This window comes from Mercenaria mercenaria, chromosome 3, assembly GCF_021730395.1.
Source record: "Mercenaria mercenaria strain notata chromosome 3, MADL_Memer_1, whole genome shotgun sequence".
NCBI classification, from domain to species: Eukaryota; Metazoa; Mollusca; class Bivalvia; order Venerida; family Veneridae; genus Mercenaria; species Mercenaria mercenaria.
Genome location: NC_069363.1, coordinates 39,407,995 through 39,431,240, shown reverse-complemented (window position 1 = coordinate 39,431,240; position 23,246 = coordinate 39,407,995). Strand labels below are relative to the sequence as shown.

At 35.5% G+C, this 23,246-nt stretch overlaps 2 protein-coding genes across 11 annotated transcripts in view; one reads left to right on the top strand and one right to left on the bottom strand.

Moving 5' to 3' along the window:
* The window catches only part of LOC123530727 (probable ubiquitin carboxyl-terminal hydrolase MINDY-4), a 30,873-nt gene extending 8,578 nt beyond the window's left edge, over positions 1 to 22,295 (bottom strand). Inside the window, exons 1-13 of one of the 2 annotated variants that reach the window (XM_053538246.1) lie at positions 22,122 to 22,295; positions 10,596 to 10,715; positions 9,609 to 9,791; positions 8,629 to 8,770; positions 7,470 to 7,669; positions 6,730 to 7,145; positions 5,178 to 5,343; positions 4,472 to 4,588; positions 3,812 to 3,900; positions 2,687 to 2,785; positions 1,816 to 1,879; positions 1,250 to 1,315; positions 294 to 364 (exon numbers count right to left, since the gene is read on the bottom strand). In XM_053538246.1, coding sequence (XP_053394221.1) covers positions 294 to 364; positions 1,250 to 1,315; positions 1,816 to 1,879; positions 2,687 to 2,785; positions 3,812 to 3,900; positions 4,472 to 4,588; positions 5,178 to 5,343; positions 6,730 to 7,145; positions 7,470 to 7,669; positions 8,629 to 8,770; positions 9,609 to 9,791; positions 10,596 to 10,715; positions 22,122 to 22,184 — 1,796 coding nt within the window. In that variant the 5' untranslated portion in view covers positions 22,185 to 22,295. Of the gene's footprint in view, positions 1 to 293; positions 365 to 1,249; positions 1,316 to 1,815; positions 1,880 to 2,686; positions 2,786 to 3,811; positions 3,901 to 4,471; positions 4,589 to 5,177; positions 5,344 to 6,729; positions 7,146 to 7,469; positions 7,670 to 8,628; positions 8,771 to 9,608; positions 9,792 to 10,595; positions 10,716 to 17,231; positions 17,433 to 22,121 lie in introns of those variants that run through there. The other variant, XM_053538245.1, reaches the window with a different exon arrangement.
* Positions 1 to 23,246, top strand: part of LOC123530728 (transmembrane channel-like protein 1) — a 138,442-nt gene that overhangs the window by 73,049 nt on the left and 42,147 nt on the right. For 2 of the 9 annotated variants that reach the window (XM_053538252.1, XM_053538250.1), the window contains exon 1: positions 22,423 to 22,524. The exons of 2 other annotated variants lie outside the window; for them this stretch is intronic. In XM_053538252.1, the coding sequence (XP_053394227.1) occupies positions 22,514 to 22,524 (11 nt within the window). In that variant the 5' untranslated portion in view covers positions 22,423 to 22,513. Of the gene's footprint in view, positions 1 to 22,422; positions 22,525 to 22,830; positions 23,010 to 23,246 lie in introns of those variants that run through there. 5 more of the 9 variants (XM_053538249.1, XM_053538248.1, XM_053538251.1 and 2 more) reach the window with 5 other exon arrangements.

Here is a 23,246-nt window from a genome sequence, read left to right as displayed (position 1 = left end):
ATTTTTCATCTGGAAAATACTTAAGTACGAAAAGGGAGATAATTCAACAATCATTTACAATAAAAGTTTTGGTTTTTGCAATCCCTCTCATTGCCATCTAACAATATCTCAAGCTGAATTACTTTTGTTAGTTTCCAGTTATTCTCCAGACAAAAAGTGTGACAGATAGACATCAGGCTGACAAACAAATGACCAGATAGTATTTCTATATCTCCCGCCACAATAGCTGATCTGTTTTCAAGTGGCATTTGATAACACTGACAGGTAAATTGTAGTGGAATATTTCAACTCACCATTCTACCTTCCTAGACAATATTACTGAATACAGTGACAGCATCACTCCCCCTAAACCATCCAACTCAAACTGAAATACAGTAGTTACAGCATTGAAATACAACATAACAATAACCTGGCCACTTTCCAACTACAAAAATGCACTATAAAATCAGATTTATTCACTGGCATCTAATTTTTTGTTGGTTAGGTGACTGACAAAATTACTGTTAATAAACAGCAGTTGTGATTTAATACATATTTAGAACTGATGAATGAGTGTTGTCGCAAGAAAAAAATGTGCTAAAACACAAAATTATATACATCAAAAACAAATGATTTCACATTATAGTTTGTACAGAACATGATAAATAGCTCCAAATATAGCCTTAGTAAGTGTCTCTTCCGACAAAACATGAATTATTTCTATGCCTGGAATGCAATGTCCAACCAACTACTTATGTTATGTTCACCTCAAAAGAAAGCACAAAATGCTCTTCATTTAGTTCTAGTTTTAAGACCATCATACCATGTCATGTGGCAACTTTCCAGCTTTAATAATAGAGCAAGACCTCAGGTGCCCCACCACGCAATATTTCTGTCACAGACAGGCACCTTGGTAGAACCACAGATATTTAGTAAGCCAACTGGATTGCATCTTCACACTACAACCTAAGGAGAACTCAAAGCCACAGAGCCATCAGAGCAAGTGATACAAAATCAATTAACTTACCTTGGCCATGAAGGCAAAAAATCTTTGGTAACAATTCTTTGAACAATATAGCTTTGTAAATATGGTTTCTGTTTCTATTAACTATTCTTAGCTACTAGTACCCAAAAAATTCTTTTTTTCCAACTTAAAATTGTTTTTACTTTATGTTACTACTTACAGTACTTTCTAACTTAAAAAATGACCAAAATCTTGAGGTCTTCAGAAGTCTTTTAAAGGAATAGTGAAAGTACAAAATGGATTTACCTGGTTGGATACTTGCTTCATAAAGCTTGTGAGATCATCAATGTCCACAAAGGTATATAATGATAACTGAAAAAGTAAAATACGATTACCCGGTATACTGTTTTTACCACCAATTGTTCTTTAAATTCAACAGTGACCAGTTACACTAGTAGATTTGTTTCACTTTGTTGGGTTTAAGGTCACACTGACACAATTATAGGTCATATATATATAGGACTTTCCAGCTTTGATGGTGGAAGACCCCAGGTGCCCCATCATGCATTATTTCATCACGAGCGGGCACCTGGGTAGAACCGCCAACCTTCCGTAAGCCAGCTGGATGGCTTCCTCACATGAAGAATTCAACACCTCAAGTGAGGCTTGAACCCACGTCGGTGAGGGGCAAGTGATTTGAAGTCAGCAACCTTAACCACTCGACCACAGAAGCCCCTTGATATTGTTAAATAGATAAGAATATAAACACAGTTAATAACCATTAAATACTATCTAACAACAAGTAAATGTCTATGTATCCGATATAAATATCTAAGCTGGTAAAATGCTTCAAGAAAGTTCTGTACACTCACTGTTTCTATAAATTCATCTGCTCTAAACTTTCCACCACTACCTATAACAGGTCGACTAGAAGGTCTGAAAAATAAAAATATAAGCATTTAATTATTTAACTCATTGACAATCTGTGTGTCATATAACACTTCGTAACAACTCCTTTATTCCATTGTCTTCCTGTTATAGAGACATGACCATGAGCCAGCCAACTGCTCGGTCTCCTGTACGACTGTTAGTATGAAGTTTGTGCTCTGTTTCAACTGTTAAGCAAATCTGTAGTCTAGTTTATAGAGCCTTTCACAATGCTAAGGTTTCAAGCTGACTGTGAGACAAATTATTACATGACCCTGAATTTACATCTGTCTGAATTTCAAAAGTTGATTTATTCATTAAACAAAATATTCTTTACACAAAGTAATTAATATTATGGTAAACCAAGCTAAATCTTACTCATACTTTTCAGCAAATGTGCAGGGAAGCTGTCAGGTAAATAAAATGCAAGGATATCTGCTTTCCTGAGGTCAATTACTAGACAACAAGCTTCACACTGTCAGACTGTCTGACATGTCTGGCAAATTTCGAGGTCTAATTACTTTTTGCAAAGACCATAACATGATGTCTGACAATTACAAAAAACTTCCATAGCTTTCCATTGTAAAGAGTGGTTTCCCTTGACAAATATGTAACACATTGTTTTGATTTGTCAGTTATTGTTTAGCATCAAAAGTAAATCTACTTTGTATAGAACATGTACATTTGCAATATATTTTTCATGAATTGTAAGATGCCCTTTAGATTTTTTTTTTCAGTCAAACATTTTCTGATAGAATGTCAGGCAGTATATCCTTGCACACCCCAAGGTATAATCATCTTTGTAGTGTAACTTACAAACAAACCACAGCTTTTCTCTTCTCACCAGCTCTCCAGAATATTTTGGAAAGGGCAATGGCTAATGCCTCAGTTCTATCCTCACACGAAGGCTCATTACTGAAAACAAAACCATTCAACAGTTATAATAATAATATCCTCACTTTTTGATGCTTTTTGATGCATTGTATAGTTTGAAAAAAAAAATCTTGTACATTCTGGTCAGAGAAGAACTGCAATAAAGGCAGTATGTGATTCACTTGTTGGTTCTGAATAAGGTTTCAATCTGAAACATGATAGGTCCTACTCAGGATATATCTGATATAACAATACTAGTAACTGATTTGCAACTTTAGGATCTGTACAAGGTTGACCAGCTTGAAAACTTGCAGCTGAATTACCACAAGGCAGACCAACTGCAAGAGTAGTAGCTGATTAGTGACTTTAGGATCTTTACAAGTTTGGAACTCTATGTTTTAGGTGTATCCAATAAATGTACATACAAAAGACATGAAGGGCATTTCAACAAAGTCATTGCCTATAACTTTGCTCTTACAGTCTGAATCTTAGACTGAATATTCAGGTACACTAATTCTTTCCTAACACACAATTACATTAAGTTTTGTTGTTACTCTAGAATCAATGTCTCAAAAGAATTGCAGTCACATCAGCAGACTGAACATATTAAAAAAAAAATCTGAATCCAAGGGTGATGGGATCAAGGTCAACTTCTCTAATCACTTGATCATAAAAAGTCTTGACACTGTCTAGTGTAGTCATTTTTCCAGATTGTATGCATTTCATACCTCTTTTTTTAAGTGTAGAGTTTATCAGTAAAGTTCACTTCTGTAAAAATATAATAATATCAAAAGACTGGTTTCTACAGAACAATATAGTCATTAAAAGATAAAGAAGGGTGTCCTGGTTTTCAAGTCTGTAACTGAATTGCCTTGAAATCCAATATTTTGTTCACTTTCCAGAGAATAGTAATGACCCTGACCACAGAAGGAGTTCATGTTTGGGCTAAATTTGTGATCTTTAGAATGATAACAGTACAATTTTAGATGATGGGTTATTGGTAATGGATGACAAACAATCCGCCTTTATTGATAGCTAAAATATACTAAACACGCGAAAACTACTTACAATTTCTGAGGAGCAATTTTCTTCTCACCAAACAACAGTTCCTGTAACACACATGCTTGAACACTGGCTAGAACACCACATGGGCCTCCCTGTTTGTTACAAAATATTCTTGTTTTAGCATTTGAATACAAAATGTCCTCATTTTACAAAATACTCTTGTTTTAGTTACAAAACATCCTCATTTGAATACAAAATACTCTTGCTAGAAGCATTGAGTTTGAGATTCCTTATAAGAAGTTAATAAATGGGCATTGGGTCAGTGTGAATCTTAGTGTGCCATTGTGGCCAGAAGGAACATCACGGCTGTTATCACTCTATTTATTATAAACAATGTTATTTGATGTCAATGTAACTAGAATTGTGTCCATTGGACACAGATGCCCCCAAATACTGTGCCAGTCTCTATATAGCAAAGTTTTTAGTGCATAAGGTCTTCATACAAAGGATGTTTGACTAAAAGTTTTCTATATAGCAAAACTATCAAAGGGCCATAACTGCTGTAAAAATAGTCATAGAAAAAAGCCATTGTGCCAACTATGTCGGGCTCACTGCCAGCAGGCTCATCAAAAACTATCAGTTCACCTCTACCAGTTCACAAATTTTCATCAGATGACATACTCCATTTTTAAAGTATAAAAACGTTACTACAACACAACATACCTTTTTCTGTACAATGCCATATTTAAGTTTTGGCATATCACAAAAACTGAAACTCTGAAACTTCCATTCATCATTGAAACTCTGCATTGGTGTTCCAAATATAAGCATTTTTAAGGCCTGCAATATCAAAGTAAAAACAAAGAGTCATTTTGTGTACAATTTGTACATCAACTTGTGTACAGTGAAATACCCCTCCCTTGCTGAAGCATCAATGGACCAAGTACAAGGGCTTACTCCGGCAATTCATATAGTTCCTACATTTTCTAAGTTTGGACAGCTCAAAATACTAAATAACTTGTGCATTTTTTTTTATCCCCGTATGATTTACAGTGATAGATGTTTTACTGTACATCAAATTCAATCAATATTAAAGTTGATGTATAAATGATGATTTTATAGTAGGGATTATGCATGCTTTTTCTTGTTTTAACATCTGTCAAATCCCGAGGGAAGGGTTGGTGCCTCAGCCAATTATAACAGGAATGAGTTGACACTTTTCTAGCATAAAACATGTAAAAATCTAAGTGAATTAATACTTTGTATTAAGCATTCATTTCCTCTCAATCTTTATATTTTAATCATGCATTATAGGGCACTGAATGCTCAGGTAAGTCAACATATGTGTAAAAAAAATTAACAGCTGTTTCTTTGAGCATGCAATGAATATGATGTAGCATATTCTTTGATATATGAGAACAATACCTACCACAGCAGTTTTTACATCTATAGGTTTACAGTTATGCTGGCTTTTGTTTATCTTTGCTGACATGACACGAGGACCAACATTTAAACTTGCAAGATCATCATCCAAACCATCTACTTCACCCATTTCAAGGTCACCCACTTTTATGGAACCTGACGATGACGTTTGACTGAAATACGCAAGAATTTTACATTTTATTTAATATGAGGAATACTGATATTTTTGCAAATGAAATGATGATTATGGTGATTTTTCTGAATCATTTCTAACACATGTAATAATACACTAAATGTTTATGTAGAAGAATCTCACTTTTACATACCACATATAACTTGTGTTAAGACAAGACTATTACCAAGCAATAAAATAAAACCCTACAGGAAGTGGCATGTGTCATATCTATTGCCATAGGGAACATAGTTTTTATATTGGAATTTCAATAAAGAACTTGCATTTTCTCAAAATATCCTATCATCTTTGAAGTCAGTTTTTATGAAAAATTTCTTATACTATGAAAGAATAACACAAGATCTATCTTTTGTTTTTGACAGATGGACAAAGACAGATGAACAGATGGATAAAAGAACAAAACAAGAGTACTGCTTGCAGGGTCAACCATTGTCTGCAAGTGCTTGAAGTAAGGCATGATGCAAGAAAAGAATTACCGTTCTTGGCCTCCTTACTCACATACGGATGACAAAAAATGTTCAAAAGCTATAGTATTCAAAATAAGAGCTATCAGAGGACAGCAACACTCAACTATTCAACATTCGTGTCACAGAAGGAAGTGAAATGAATGAATATAAAAGTCATAAAAGGGGAATATTTTTTCTTAAAATGCAAACAATACTTCTGGAACCTGGGCAATGCATGACATATCATCACAGTGGACAAGAGTGCAGAGTTTCTTGAAACCAGTTCATATCAATGATACATAGATACCAGCTTACATACAAAACTTATCCACATCAGGACATCTCTACATATTTATTGAACAGTCATGCTACTAAGCGAACCTGAACAAAAAAAAATTACCAAGAAAATACTCATTTTCTAAGTTAAAAAGGGGAAATAATTCTAAATGCAAAAAGTGAGACTTGTGGTTCCTAGCAAATTTACTCAGTTAATGATGATAAACAAGACTGCTAAGTTTCAAAGCTATTACTCCAACAGCCTCTAAGAAAAGTGGATCTAAACAAAACTTTTAGCCAGAAATTATAATTTTCTAAGTACAAAAATTTTCATTAATTCATACCTACCTTTTTAAAGATGGCAGTTTAAATTTCAGACATCAATCTTAATGAATAACGACCTTGAGCCTCAATGTTTTAATCATGTCTGAAACTTAGACTTTAAAATGATAAAATTCTGTTTATTTTCTCCGTCATAGCCAAAGTCACAATGAGTAAAAAAAATGAATGTGCCTTCTCAATGTTCAGACAGCTGTGGCAAAAATAAATTATCAACACTGGCACTTCTAAATCTAAGTTTAAATTTCAGACATTTAAATGCAGATGAATATGGGTTTTTTCAGTAAATTTACAAATAGTTTTACCTTCCTAAACCAGAACTACTAGTTTTCTTTCCTTTGGCAGCTATGCTTGAAGAATTTACACTATAATGTTTTGTTTCTTTTTCCACAGAAGACTGTCTGCGAGTTGCTGTTGGAGGCCTCTGACCTTCTCTTTCTAAATCTAACACATCTTGTATAGATTTCTTCCTGTCACTTGATATCAGTGTCTCTATTTCTTCAATGTTTGAACTATTTTTGTCTACAGTTTTTACACCAGGTGAGTCAGAGTTTGTGCTCTGTAAGGGTTTTGAGTTTATAACTGTTGGTTTTGGAACTGTTTTGACACTACTGTTGTCTAGACTAGATATTTTGGGTGTATCATTTTCAAACAAATTTAGTCTTTGGTTTTTAGTAGCTGATGTAGGTCGTGGTTTCTGAAATTTTCGTCTAGAAAGATCCTGAAATAAATTTGTTCATATTTGAAAGAACTGGAAAATATAATCAAACTCTTTATTCATGGGACCCTTATTTGTCAAGCATAAATTCATACACAAAATCAGTACATTGTATAGAAAGTAGTACAAGCTGATTCTCTAACCTAGAAGGTCATTGTTCACATATATTTAAAGGTTAGCTTCTTTTACCTATTTCATGGAATATTACAAAAGTTGTTAAGTTTTTTTTTCACTTCAATGAAATTCAAACATACACAGAATCTAATATACTTTGGTTCTTAAAAGTATAGAATGTTCTCCATTTCTGGATAAGTGATAAAAGCAGACCTCATTACTAGTGATAGGACCCGACATGCCAAGAGATCGTGGTTTTGCTGCACTGCGGGGACGTGACTGAACAGTCCGAGTTGGTAACTGATCCTCCTCCTCCTCCAACTGAAGAACTCCTGATCTACCATCCCCTAAAACTGTCTCACCCTCGTGACTGTCTTCTATCACAAGGTCAGAGTTACTCGACTTCTGTGGGGCTGCAAATATTAATGTACATTTGTTTTATTTGGTTTGATTTTAAGTTACACCAATACAATTTCAGTCATATTCTGACTTCCAGCTTATAATGGTGGCACCCCCCCCCCACCCAGACAATATTTCTGCAAGGGGCACACACACCTGGGAAAAAACAATGACCTTCTGTAAGCCAGCTGGACGGCTTCCTTACATGACGAACTGAGCATGGCTCTGTCCCACAGAGGTAAAGGGCAAATGATTGCATCATTTTTGCTTCAATACTACTTCATGCTTGTGGGTGACTGGGTCAAAGTTTGCTATAGTAACGGATTTTATACTTTGGTCAATCGTAAAATATATCATTAATTTATTTGAAATTATATCATCATTTAACTTATATACTTTCACTCAATGCCCACCTACCTATTTGCCAAGACTGAAGCCAATACCTTGAATTGTTATTAAGTTATGCTCCAGACGCAAAATGTGAGAACCTAATTTGACCACTGAGCTCATTTTGTGACCTTGACCTTTGACCTACCAACCTGGTTCATATGCTCTGCATATTGTCTCATGGCAATCTACCAATATGCCAAGTTTAATGTCAAAACTTTGAATGGTTATTGAATTATGCCCCGGACATGAAATATGACGGATGGACAGAAGGACCGACAGACGCACACAGTCATCATCTCAAAATAAGTCTGTTTTTTTTTTTTCAAAATGGGTGCATAAAAATAAAATAAATCCTGCATTTAATATTTCTTAGGGATTTAATTTTGCTGACAGATTCAACCAAGACATTCACATAAATTTAACTCCCATGAATTTTAATGACATGCATGGGTAGTTAGTTTACTAGGTATTAAAAATTTTCCTCATACTAACCATTATTTACTAAACATGACAGGAGTATTTTTTTGTTTTCACATTTCACGTATCTCTTTACTAGATACGGACATATTTCCCTCATACTAACCTTTCTTACTAAGCATAACTGGAGTATTTTTGGGTTTTCGTTTCTGTACAGGATATGAGAAATTTGGATCAGGTTTCAGTAAATCATCTTCATCATTTTGTTGAGAAGCTGGAAACCCATCAAACCCGATATCTGTATCTTCCTGATAGAGAAATTAATCAGTCTGTTAACAAATGAACTAAGTAGGGCTGTCATTGATTGGGTCTTAGGCGTATCGACGATACCGATATATCAGAAGACAAATATCGATGATACATCGATATATTGATTATTAAGTTAGATTAACGACCTATTTGTTCAAATGCATACTATATACCTTACTGTAAATGCTATTTTTAGTTTTATTGCCTACTTTCCATATTTCTGTTTAATTGTGTTGTATTTGTATTTATGAAATAAAAGAAATACATAAAAACTAATAACATCTTTCATTTTTGTTTTGCCTTCACTCCTTTTTTGGTGAACTTTAGTTGTTTTTTAGGGTCTGAGTGTTTATTTGGATAGTTTTTTTCTCTCTGTAAAATATCGATTTTTGAAAATGGGAATCGATAATCGATCAACAAAAAAATATCGTTGATACATCGATATTGTTTCTATTGATGACAGTTCTAAAACTAAGGCATTTTCATAGAAAACTTCATTAGAACAGGACAGATTTGTAACAACAATATGTGTTTTTGAGCATTCTAATATTGTGATATAACAAACATATCATACTAAAACCTTGATAAAATCTTGTCATCTGATACACTCTCAGAAATCACTGGCTCAGGAGCTAAATCTATCTGTGATGTTCATACACCACATCAGTAGTAGAAATAATGACTTGTTAACACTAGCTCACATTGCAATATATAAATAAGCTACTACCTCAAATTAACTTTTACTAAGTTTTTAACTTTTCTTTTATTTCAAGTAGTACCAATTTTCATCATTATCAAACTATTAAAGATAAAGAGCACAGCTCAAGGATACAATACCTTTGATATGGTAGGATACTGTGTTCTTGATGAGTAGCCAGAATGTAGAGATGATCTTGAAACACTTGCTGACTGTGATTTTACAATTTCAGCTTCTCCGTTCTTCAAACTTTGATTGTTTTTTGTTGACAACAGATATTGTGCAATCACTTCCAGAATAGCCTTTAAAGGCTTTGTTTGTTCCTGGAAAATATCAATATTTATAAGGCATATCTTTTTATGCTTTGATTGTTTCTGGAAATATCAATGTAAAGCATAGCATATCAAGGCTTCCTCTGTTCCTGGAAAATATCAGGATAACTTCTATTTCTGATAAATTATTACACTAGGTCTTACATGGAATCTTGTAATATTTAATTAAATACTAACACTGGCTAAAAATGATACATTTATGCTAACTGTTATATTCCAGTAAAAGCCACTACCAACACATAATGTGGTCTATCTCTTTGTCAGAATAAGTCTGTCCAATAAATTTGTAACACTTTGCATAATTGATAGCAGAAAAGCATTCAGGTGCCAAAGATCAATACAGTAACAGAAGCATAACTAAAATATAGAACTTTTCAGCATTCAGCCTCTCAGTGTTAGTTATTTCGTACAATGTACCTGATTGAATGGGTTAAAAGACATTCATTTGGTAACTGTATATCTCACAATTTATTTTTAAAAATATCAGCTGGGTCAATACAGGTGTAACTTTGTGACATAATATAGTTCATATGTCAGCTATCAAGCTTTAACAATGGAGGAAGACCAGTGGTGGCACTCTAAGCATTATTTTAGGTGCAGGTGGGCATCTGGGTAGAACCTCTGACCTAACGCATGCTAGCTGGGTGGCTTCCTCACATAATACATAAGCAAGCAGTGAGAGGTAAGTAATTCCAAGTAAACCACTTGGACACAGAGGCCCTTTCATTGTTTTAGCCAAAAGTTTTCTATTAAAAGGAAGGAAATGCCTTGACAACAAAATTAACTTTTTTCTACCTTATTTTTCTTCATTATTTTCTCAATGTGTAGTTCCTTTACAAGCTGTTGTCTATTGCTGATACTGTTCTCTTCTCGAGGAAGTTCTTCATCTAAAACTTGTAATGTTGTCTTCAGTCCCTGTTAGTTACATAAGTATGATAAATGGATAAAACAGTATTCAAGTATGACCAGAATCTTTTGACAAATCATATAAACCACTGACACCCAAGTATTAAAGGATTTTTTAATCATATGTTTGACATAATAATTCACAAACAAGAAGTTGCGTTCAATAAACGCTTGATGCCCCCGGTGGCATCCTTGTCGATACAAAGCAACCTAAGTCCAAAACGAGGTCAAGTTCAAGGTCAAACTGAGGTCAGGTGATATGTAAAGATGAGGAATGGTCACAGGTTACATCTGCATTAGTATCAAGTTATTCTAGTAAGGGGTATTGATGCAAGATGAAACGGTCCCATTTGGTTAACCAAGGGATGGCCCATTTAAAGAAACCCAAGTCCAAAATGAGGTCAAAGTCAAGGTCAAACTGAGGTCAGGTGATGTGTGAAGATGAGGAATGGTCACAGGTTACATCTGCATTAGTATCAAGTCATTCTAGTAAGGGGTATTGATGCTAGACGAAACGGTCCCATTTGGTTAACCAAGAGATGGCCCATATAAAGCAACCTAAGTCTAAAATGAGGTCAAGGTCAAACTGAGGTCAGGTGATGTGTGAAGATGAGGAATGGTCACAGGTTACATCTGCAATAGTATCAAGTCATTCTAGTAAGGGGTATTGATGCTAGACGAAACAGTCCCATTTGGTTAACCGGACGGACGAACGAACGGACAAACAAACGGATGGACAGGACAATCACTATGTGCCTCCCGCATCAGTAGATGCCGGGGGCATAAAAATACATTAGCTTATTTCATACAACAAAGACATTTACACGAAAATTTACTGAAATGTGTATAATATGAATGAAGAAGGAACAAGGCAAGGTACGGTCATTGAGCCGACTAGGAAAACCACCACCGAGGAGTTTAAACTGATTAACTGGTGCCAAAACAGATGCTTTTTTCATTGTATTTTGTTACTAAATGAATTCGATTTAAACCCACATCATATGACACAAGGTCAACAACCTAATACAACTATATGTATGTTATGAATTATGCCCCTATGTATTAAGGTGAAAGTTGTGATGCATTTCTGCTTTACATCAGTATTAAAGTTTCCGTTATTACTACATGGATTTGATTTTCATATATACAGTTTTTCCACATTTTAGTCACATGATATATGACATATGGTGCATTACTCTTGCAGAAATATTCCAAGAATTATATCACTTTACTATCTCAGTTATTTCTAAATACATTCGACTATTGTTCCATATTGTCATTTACATTGTAGTACACACTAGTCATAGATTTAGCTTTCTCAGATGTATCCAATTTCACTATCAAGAATTGGCTGTGTCCTGTGACAGTTCTTATTTATTTCTCCTTTCTTCATATGCACCATTTTTGTTGTTGTTGTTGTTGGATTTAACGTCGCACCGACACATGATAGGTCATATGGCGACTTTCCAGCTTTTAATGGTGGAGGAAGACCCCAGGTGCCCCTCCGTGCATCATTTCATCACGAGCGGGCACCTGGGTAGAACCACCGACCTTCCGTAAGCCAGCTGGATGGCCACCATTTTTGTAAGTATATTGCTAGGACATTGTTGTGTATTACATTCCCTTACAGAAGAAAAAGGCCTGCTGCGTACTCTTGCTGTGTACATTCAGCGTATATGATGCGTACATGATGTGTACTGAAATCAAGGGCTTTAAATAGTACGCAGGATATACACCGCACATACACCGATAGTACGTTTGTAGTACACTTTTGACATGCAAATGAGCTCTGCCGCGTACTACTTGCTGCGTACATGCTGTGGACTACATAGTACACAGAATGTACGCTGGAGGAATTTAGTATGCGAGAAATAGTACGCAGCATGTACGCGGCACATACACTTTTCACATGCAAATGAGCCTGCGGTGTACTACCCCTGCGGCGTACATGCTGTGTACTCCTGCGGCGTACATGCTGTGTACTCTTGCGGTGTACATTCTGTGTACTCCTAGCCCGAGTCCTGCGGCGTACATGCTGTGTACTCCTGCGGCGTACATTCTGTGTACTCCTGGCCCAAGTCCTGCGGCGTACATGCTGTGTACTCCTGCTGCATACATGCTGTGTACTCTTGTGGCGAAACTGCTGTGATAATGAAAAATTCCTTACCCCACCAACTTTCTTATGCAAATGCTGATCATTTGGACAGAAAAAACAGAAAAAAGATAAGTGACATGCATCAATAAGTATTTACCCTTACCAAAATAATGTAGATTGATGTTATCAAATAAATTAGTATGCTTTTCTTCATCCACTTTTCAATGAAATAAATCATTTTTTGTAGCATGTAATTTGGTAAACATCTGAAGAAAATGGCGTAACTGCATCAAGGGGAAACAACTTTAATGCAACTAAATATAAGTGTTATAAATTTCGAAGTATCTGCGGTGTACATGCAGTGTACTATTTTCTTGTACAAGTCCCTCCTGCGTACATGCAGTGTACTCCTTAAATTTTCAGAGTCTGTGCTGCGTACTTGAAGTGTACTAGTGACCTCCTGCGTACATGCTGTGTACTCTTCGAAATAGTACGCGGCATGTACGCGGCATGCGGTGTATGTAAAATGTACTCCTCTGGTGTACTACTGTGTTCGCGGCATATACACAGGAAATACGCAGCATGTACGCCACAGAGGCTTGCTTCTGTAAGGGTTAAGTTCCATAAACACCCGTGCTTGAAATTGTTCTGTTGAGCCCATTGAAGAATTTCGAATGTTTTCCAAAAGTAGTTGCTCAATCTATAAAATTATCCCTTTATATAATTTGCCATTTTTAATTATCTCCCTTTAATGGTCATTTTCACTAAATAGATGTTTTTAAAACATGAATATTTATCTCTTTATTCTTTTAACTTTTTATTTCAAAATTAATTTAGGTCATTTATCAAAAACAGTGTTGTTTTATATTATTTTATAACTTTTGAAAAGCTTTTTAAAATGCTTAAGTTTCATTATATATATTTATAATTGAATTTCTTTTTTTCATACATACAATATACCAATGTATAGTGAAAATACCACCTACAGGTATTATTAGCACTTTGTTTTGAAGCTCTGGGGTTCAGCTTTTTAAAATTATCCCCCATGTATTTCAGTTACAGATAAAGTGTGTCAAAACACTAAATAAGTTTAATTCAAAGCAAAAAGGTGGCATAATTCATAAAATATTGGTGCAAGAGTTATCGCCTTGTGTCATATGATATGGGTGATGATGTGGAACAACTACTTAAGGCCACACCAAATTGATAAGTTGTTCATCGGATTTTTTTCTGAAAAATTTGATGTGGCGAGCGAAAAAATAATTTAAATATTTTTTTTGGTTTTTGAGAAAATTAGGAGCGAGCGAAGAGCGAAGAAATATATTTGTCTTCATTTGGCTCTCGACTGACTAATAAAAACCTTAAAATAGAATGTATAGCACTTCTAAATTAAAAAGTAAGTCCCCAGAGATTGAGAAAATCTAACCCGCAGACGCACAACAAAGCAAACTCGTGAAAAAAGGTAATAACATTGTCATACAATACTCTGTAATCAAATATCGAATCGAATATTTACTGCTATGAAAATGTAGCATTCTTAGCTGACTTTACAAAGTTTTTGATACATCAAATATCTATGTGAGTGTTGCTAGATCTATTAAAGCTTCTGATTTGAAACTTAGAACAGTTATTTACTGTCAAAGTCTACACCAGGAGAAACAATACTCTAAAGTCTGAATCTAGACAGAGTTATGCTCCTTTTTAACATAGAATATTTTTAATTAAGTTTTATATAATGACCAATAGCTCTGTACTTTAATAGCTTCTGACTATTACAGTAAAACACCGCTCGCTCGAGGTCGCAAGGGGATAAGTAAAATGCTCGAGTTATCCATGGTTTCGAGCGACCCGAACACTGACCAACATAAGTCGAAAATAGAATTTTGTTTTACCTATTGTCATCGGGATCATTTGCAGAGTAAACCGTGATGCGTAATAATAACGTACTTGTGACATTTAATATAAACGTATTACAAACGTTATCTATGATAGACGTTTCAATACGTAATTTGTAAATGGCACATGTGAAAAAAACAACTAGGACTTTATCAACAAGTGCATATCAAAATTATCGTCTCAATTTTATGAAAAGTTTATATCATTTCCTTCATTTGCATGCAAACAACTGCTGATTTAAATACTAAGATTTCATAACGATCAATTATTGATTACTTAGAACTTCTTTTCTGCGGGATCGAGAAGATCTCGAAGAAAACAAGTTTTAAGTAATCAATAATTGATCGATATTTGATCAATAGAACCTTTCTTCAACCTTTTATCAATAATTGATCTCATTAATTAGATCAAATATACCGACACACAAACATTAAGGATAGTCGTGGAATAGACCACACAATTCTCACGGCGTGTGAAAATTTTTAATTAACAGATACATTCTTACCACACCAGAAGTGTGAAAATTTTTGACACCTCTGCTCGAGTTGGCCAGAAGAAGCAAATAGTAAATTAATACAAAGGGACCAGGTGTTATGCTCGAGCGATCGAGTTATCGATGCTCGACCCAGCCATGGTAATTTCACATAGAAAATAGAAGGAAATCGGCCGGGACCACACAAATTGCTCGAGCGAGCCCGGGTACTCGAGTCATCGATGCTCGAGCGAGCGGTGTTTCACTGTATGCCCCTTTTACTGGCAAAGCTCTGATTTAGAAAAGTCGAGCATGATGTCTTATGTACAGCTCTTTTTTCTAATTTTAAACTTTCATAACATATTAAATTTGTTGAAACAAAGTCTCAATTAAAGTCTGAAATGGAGATTAACATGCATTAACATTAGTCTACTAAATGATTGAAAAATTTGAAAATCAAAACTGTCCTGAAAACAACTCGTAATGTAAATTCATTACCCCACCAACTTTCGTATGCAAATGCTGATGATTTGGACAGGAAAAAACAGAAAACAGATAAGTGACATGCATCAGTAAGTATTTACCCTTACCAAAATAATGTAGATTGATGATATCAAACAAATTAGTATGTTTTTCTTCATCCAGTTTTCAATGAAATAAATCGGTTTTTGTAGTATGTAATTTGGTAAACATTTGAAGAAAATGGCATAACTGCATAAAGGGGAATTAACTAAATCGATTTTTGTAGTATGTAATTTGGTAAACATTTGAAGAAAATGGCGTAACTGCATAAAGGGGAAATAACTTTAATGCAACTAAATATAAGTATTATGATTTATTATAGACGATGTGTGCGTAGTATGTATTTATTTTGATTAAAATCCATTTGAGAACAATCTGGGACTGGAAGTATAAGCATTTATACACTTTTACGTCCGTAAAAAGTAGCGCACCAAAAAATTTTCGATTCATTTTTTTCAATGGGGCGAGCGCAAGCCAAAAACAAAAAAACAAAATTTTTTTTGTGTTTCTGAAAATATACAAGCAGCAAATCGGATGAACAACTTTTTAATTTGGTGAGGCCTAAAGTTTGAATCAAATCCATTTAGTAATAACTAAGATATAGTGAAAATGCATCAAAATTAAACTTAAATTCTAAGTAAAAGGGGGCATAATTCATGAAAAATTGGTACCAGAGTTATGCACCATGTGTCATATGATGTGGGTGATAAGGTGGATTCCACTATTTTAAGGTTGAATCAAATCCATTGAGTGAAAATGCATCAAAACTTTAAACTGAAATTCTAAGTGAAAAGGGGAAATAATTCATGAAATATTGGCACAAGAGTTACGGCTCTTGTGTCATATGATGTGAGTGATGATGTTCAACAACTATTTTAAGTTTGAATCAAATACATTTAGTAATAACTGAGATAGAATGAAAGTGCATCAAAACTTTAACCTGAAATTCTAAGTAAAAGTGGGGTATAATTCATAAAATATTGGTACCAGAGTTATGGACTTGTGTCATATGATGTGGGAGATGATGTGAAACAATACTTTCAGTTTGAATCAAATCCATTTAGTAATAATTGAGATAGAGTGAAAGTGCATCAAAACTGTAACCTGAAATTCTAAGTAAAACAGGGGGAGGATTCCCAGTCAGTGCTGAAGTATTTTCAGCCTGTTACATTTGGCACCCAACGTAAATAACTCACGAGTAGATTTGAATGGGACATCTTGGAACATCCCACAGAGGTTCAAACTCCTGGAATTCGAGGACAAATTCTAAAATGGAGGGGGTGTATGTAGTGGGGTTGAGTAGTGCACTTATACTTCCTTGCTATTGAGCTAGCTTTAACAGTGACGTGGTAGAGCGTCCGCTTTAAGTGTGAGAGGTCCCAGGTTTGATTCCTGGTCAAGGCTAGAATGCACTTTACCAGTATGCACTTCATGTTAGGATTTTTAGTCTGAGGTTGTGCCTGGTACAATCACTTTAATAGCGAGCGTAGCTCGCGAGCAATTGCGCAAAGTGCAATTGCGAGTGCATAGCAAGCCTTACGGCAATGTGTAGGCGAATATAACAAAGGTGTGCCGAATGGGGCAAAGTGGTGTAGCTGAAAAATTTTCCTCTCATCTATGCGCCGCCATTTTGGGTGCCGCCATTTTGTTCTACTTCCGTCAAAGTCGGGAAAATTGTTGTTTTTTTTTGTTTTTTTAATTTTATATTTGAGTTACAATCTCTATGTTCATTAGGTGTCTTTATTTTTAAAAAAGTTATGTTATGAAATTATTTCAATTTTGCTTTTATTTTACGAAGTGCGTGTCCCTAGAGGACAGGTGCTCACAGGAAATGCTTTGATGGCAGTGAATACAGAACTTCATTTGATTGCTGAGTATTATCCATCACTCAAAAATAATGCAAGAAAGATTTCCAGTTGGTAGAAAAAAATATGATTTTCTTTTAAAAGATCAAGCATTGGCCAGAAAATGGGATAAAATGTCATTAATAAGCATAAAGCCATAAGAACGCCGCAAACAGGTTATGACGTCACCGTGACACCGGCTTTCCATAAATTTTGCAACGTACGATATTCGCTGTTACAGATATAATGACACTAAATTTTTGTTTCTTTTCAAGCGAATAGGTTCTCGGTATTGTTTTAAGCAGTGAATAGTTTCTTTGTTGTTTAAGCTACACTCGCTCAGAGGCTTGTCTTTTTCATATTAAATTGTAACCATAATCTATTCAATAAACAAAACAAAAAAGGAAGAACGGGGTGTGGGGGTGGTAGCCCCCATATGGTGGCCCCCATAAGAATAAGGAAGCGTTTTCTTTGAAAATGCGTACCGGTAAAATGCAGGTGTCTCCCAGTCAGTGCTGAAGTATTTTCAGCTCGTTACATGTAGACATATAAGTCATGCGACAGAAATAGTGCTGCGATTTAGTGTACCTTAATCCAGTGTTTTACGCAATATTCAATGGTGGTGGATATTTAGATCTACACATTCTAATTCTATGTCATCAGACGGTTCTTCCAGACAGGAGGTCTTGATTTGAAGATAACAGATAATAGTCAGCCAGAACTAATTTCTGGTTACAGGATTCTCTACACGTTGTTCGTTTCAGACCAAAGATCAATAACAGCAATGAGCATAACTGAACTGAAAATGAAACCCCGTGCCGACTTGCCATGGTTAACCCCGAGAATTATCAGGCTTATACATAAGCGTGATAAACTGTACCAGAAACTACACAAATCTCCCTCCCCAGCCCGCCAACAAAGATTCAAATCCCTTAAGTCTTCTATCCAGAAGCAAATAAGAGCCCAATACTGGTCATATATGGAAAGTGTCATATTTGACCATGACTCACAACCTGGTAAAAACAAAAAGTTTTACAGCTTCATCAAGCACAACAAAAAAGAAAATGTCGGCATTGCCCCCCTTAAATCAGATGGTCTTACCTACACAGACCCCATCCAAAAGGCTACTATCTTAAACAAACAATTTGAATCTGTCTTTTCCCCTCCCCAGCCCCTTAGTCTGAAGCATATATGTTCCAACGTCCTCTCATCCCCAGTCTCCATGATGAATAAGATCCAGGTCACCACTGAAGGTGTGGAAAAACTGCTCTATGGCCTATCCCCACATAAAGCCTCAGGACCTGATGAATTATCCCCACGCATCCTAAAAGAACTCCACCATGAAATTGCTCCTGTACTTGCCCATATATACAGGTTATCTCTCGAATCTGGCCTAGTACCCAGTGATTGGAAAAAAGCCACCGTAGCCCCCGTATTTAAAAAAGGTCCCAAGTCTAAACCTAGTAACTATCGCCCAATTTCCCTAACTTGCATTGCTTCCAAACTCCTTGAACACATTGTTGTTTCCAATCTTATGACCTATTTTGACAAGCATAACCTACTTAGCCAGTTCCAGCACGGCTTTAGATCAGGTCACAGTTGTGAGACTCAGCTCATTAATTTCACTCAGGAACTTTACAATAACACTGAACAGGGTCAACAAACAGATGTTATTGTCATGGACTTCTCCAAGGCGTTTGACAAGGTCGATCACATTAGACTAATTTATAAACTACAAAGCCTTGGTGTCAACCCTCAAATTACCAAATGGGTCAAATCTTTCCTGTCCAATCGCTCCCAGAAAGTCGCTGTTGATGGTCATTTTTCCAGTGAACTTCCTGTATTGTCTGGAGTTCCCCAGGGGTCTGTTCTTGGGCCATGTCTCTTCCTGGTATATATCAATGACTTACCAGATTCCGTCAAATGTAACACAAGAATGTTTGCAGATGACACCATAATATACCTTACCATCAACTCCATTTCAGATAGTATATCTCTGCAACAAGACCTCATTAGCTTAGAAACCTGGGAGAAGACATGGTCCATGGAGTTCAACCCGGACAAGTGTGAAGTCCTTAGAATTTTTAGAAAGAAAAATCCTGTAGTCTACCCCTACAAACTTCACAACATAGAGTTAAAAACTTGTGAGGCAGCTAAATACTTAGGCATAACCATTTCCAAAGATCTAAACTGGTCCAAACACATTGACAATATCACCTCCAAAGCAACTTCCACTCTTCGCTTCATACAACGAAATGTCAAAACTGACAATAAAAAGGTCAACATTGCTGCCTATAACACCTATGTCCGCCCTCAACTTGAGTACTGTTCAAGCGTCTGGCATCCTTGGCAAAAAACCCTCACTAGCAAAGTCGAAAATGTCCAAAGGTCAGCTGCTAGGTACGTCATGTATGACTACAGTTACACCAGTAGTGTTACACAAATGCTGAAAACCTTAGAATGGAATACACTCCAATATAGAAGGTTACACAATTCATTAGTAATGTTTTATAAAATAAGGACCCAGACAGTTGCAGTCGACCAATCTCATCTTATTCCAACTAGAAACCTAAATTAGCCTGTTATGCTGTAGTTTCGATCCCATTAACACTTCCTTCTGCGCATGCGCATTAACAAAGACATTTGCAAGGGTCAAAATTAGGTCAAAGTATATTTTGGGCATTCCTTCAAAGATATAAATAGCTTAAAACACAAAGAAATATAAAATATATAAATTATGCATACATAAAACCAGCCATGTTATCGGTCTGAATCACTAAAAAGCTTTCTTGTTAATTCGCACCCGCTGAATGCTTATGTGTAGAAAGTCTTGTTTAATGTGAAAAATTAGTATTTACCGCACAGTTCACTTTGTTCATTCCATCCTGAAGCCACTTGTATGTAGAATTGTAAAATAACGATGTACAAACTGGAAAGTGTAACTTTTTAAAAACACATGTAAACTGGATGATTAGTTTCTGGACCAAGAAATTAGTTTTAGGCACTGCAGCCTTATTTCGTTTGACCCTCTATAAGACACCAATTAGTTGGTTGAAAAATCAAAAATACTGGCATTATGCAACAAAATCTATTATTAAATAAGATTCAAAGCAAAATCAAGAAATTTAGAGTCAAAAGAGCAGGTGCGCGGACAATTGCATGACCCAACAACCCGCGAAAACGTCAGCCGCTCGCCTCATTTTGCATTAAAAATGGCGGACCAGTAAGTATGAATTTAACGGTAATATACGGGGTTTCTGAAAGGGAAGCAACTATCGGCTGAAAAATCAATACACACCTGCAAGAGTACGGTTGCGTGGAAGAATGTTTAGCGAAAATTAAATGGAAACTTCAACGATTTAATGGCAAATAATTGGGAATTTAGATGAAATTAAGGTCGAATATATACTGTGTCAACCATTTGTTTGATGATTTATCTGCTTTTTGCGCATGTTGAGTGATAAATTCGCGTTTTACGCTTAGGTGAATCTTCGACGTATCGAACGTAACCGGTACTTGGCTGATGTCAGATGCGTCTCGTGCGTTATTTCGGAAAATGCTAAGGGATCGAAACCACAGGAAGGGTCGAATTGACAAGAAGCAGGCATACTTAATCCCCATGTCTCACACTCAGTACTTTTCTAACTCCTACTTCCCTAGGACCATCCGAATCTGGAACTCCCTACCAACTTATGTTAAATCTAGCCCCAGTCTCAGTATCTTTAGAGAGAGGCTGGCGGTGGTCAGTATGTAATTCTGTTGCCTCTGTCCCATTTTAACTGTAGCATACTGTCTTTTTTAGCTTTTATTCTTTTAACATTGTAACATATCAGTTCTTTAACAACTGTTTCTCTGACAGCGCCGCCCAGTGATAGTCGAAAATCGACGGTTGGGTGAAAGATGTAGATGAGATGTATATGAATTTTACTGTAGTGTAGCTGATTTCTTTGCCAGGCAATTATGCCCTTTTCTCGTTATTCCGAGCCCCTTAACCGGTATTTCAGTGCTGGTCAGTAACAGTTTTAAGTTTCAAAAGAGTTTCTGCTATAGTTTGATATTCCAACATCTAAACTTAAAAAATCCCCATGAAGAAAAATTCTAAGGATTGTTGTAAATGAATAATCCAGGCTTTCACATGATGATCCTAACCCTCTGAAACAGCCAGATTCTTTCTCGTTGAACCGAGACTTGTGATCATTTGTACTAGCTCTAAAAAATTAGGCTTTTTTTGGAAAAAGTTCTTTTTTAAAATTAAGAAAAGATATATTATTGTGTTTGCGGACAAAAAAGTTTTAAAATAAGTGGTTTCTGTTTTCTGTAAGAAGGTTATATATTACCCCAGTGATTTTAGATAAGCAAATTTTGTGCAAAAATTTTCTGTTGTGTATATTTCTATTTTAATGCAAGTAATTCTATTTTCTTTTTATTTGTGTTTAACTGTCATTTGATTTGCCACAACATACATAAAATTTAGAAACAGGAAATAGCTGCAAGTGCAAATTTTCCAAAAGCTCGGATCAATGAGAAGGCTCGGAATTACGAGAAAGAGGCATAATTGTCAATATACCCGTGCTATCGCTTCCTACCTTTCTACTTAGATACTCTCGAACGAGAGAAGCTGCAACACTTTCCGAAAACTCAGCTGTCATGATGGAGAAGCGTAATATACGATCAGAAATTAGAAAATAATGAAAAATATTCCGAATATTTACATGTTAGTCGCCATTTTGAAACATTCCGATGGTGATACCGTGCAAACGAGAATACAAAAAATGCTTTATTTTTGCAATCACAATACCAGCGGATATTTAAAATTGTAAAACTTCTTATCGAATGGTTTTCAGTACGTCATTTCATAAATAATAAAAAAGTAAAATAAAAATCACAACAGCAGGTGCCCGTAAATTATGTTTACATGGCGGGAAAGTTCAATTTGTAGCACATCTTTAGACTTTTTGCAAAATATAGTTTCATCACAATGACAAGCCGGTGGGTACTGTCGATCTGTCTTTAAATTGAAATTATTTGTATAAATACGACGTTAATAGGCCACTTCTAGTATAAGTGTGGTCGAGAGGGCTGAGATGCTTTCCTACGCACAGGGATCCGTCACGTGCAATGATAGAGGGGGAAAAAAAAATTTGTTAGAGGGGTTTTTTTTGTTTTAAATGTTTTTTAGAAGAAATTCAAGAACTTACATGTAAAAATATATATTTATGTTTTTTTATGGGTGATTTTTTTTTTCATAGATCTATAAGTTCTTGAATTTCATCTAAAAAAACATTTAAAAGTTAAACAAAAAAATTCCCCTCTAACAAAAAAATTTTTCCCCTCTATCATAGCACTTGACGAATCCCTGTGTTCCTACCGAGGTGAAGACCCCTGCCTAGGTTCGATTCCTGTGGTGTGTCATTGGGCAAGGAACTTTATCATGATTTTCCTCAGTCGAGGACCAGCAAATTGCTGGTGGTAAGGTATAATCGGTTTTAACTGTTATTAAAATATGGTCGCTCAAAAGCTGTACAGAGCTTATGTTCATTGTTCAAAAAACGACGGCAAATAAAATTTTCCTTAGAGTTATTGCCCTTTAATTGTTTAAAAATAAACAGATTAGTACATAACAAACCAACTAATTGATAGAAATTCATTAAACTTCTTTCATTCTTTTCCATGAACATTTATTATAAACATGTGAAGTTGTGTACCCACAC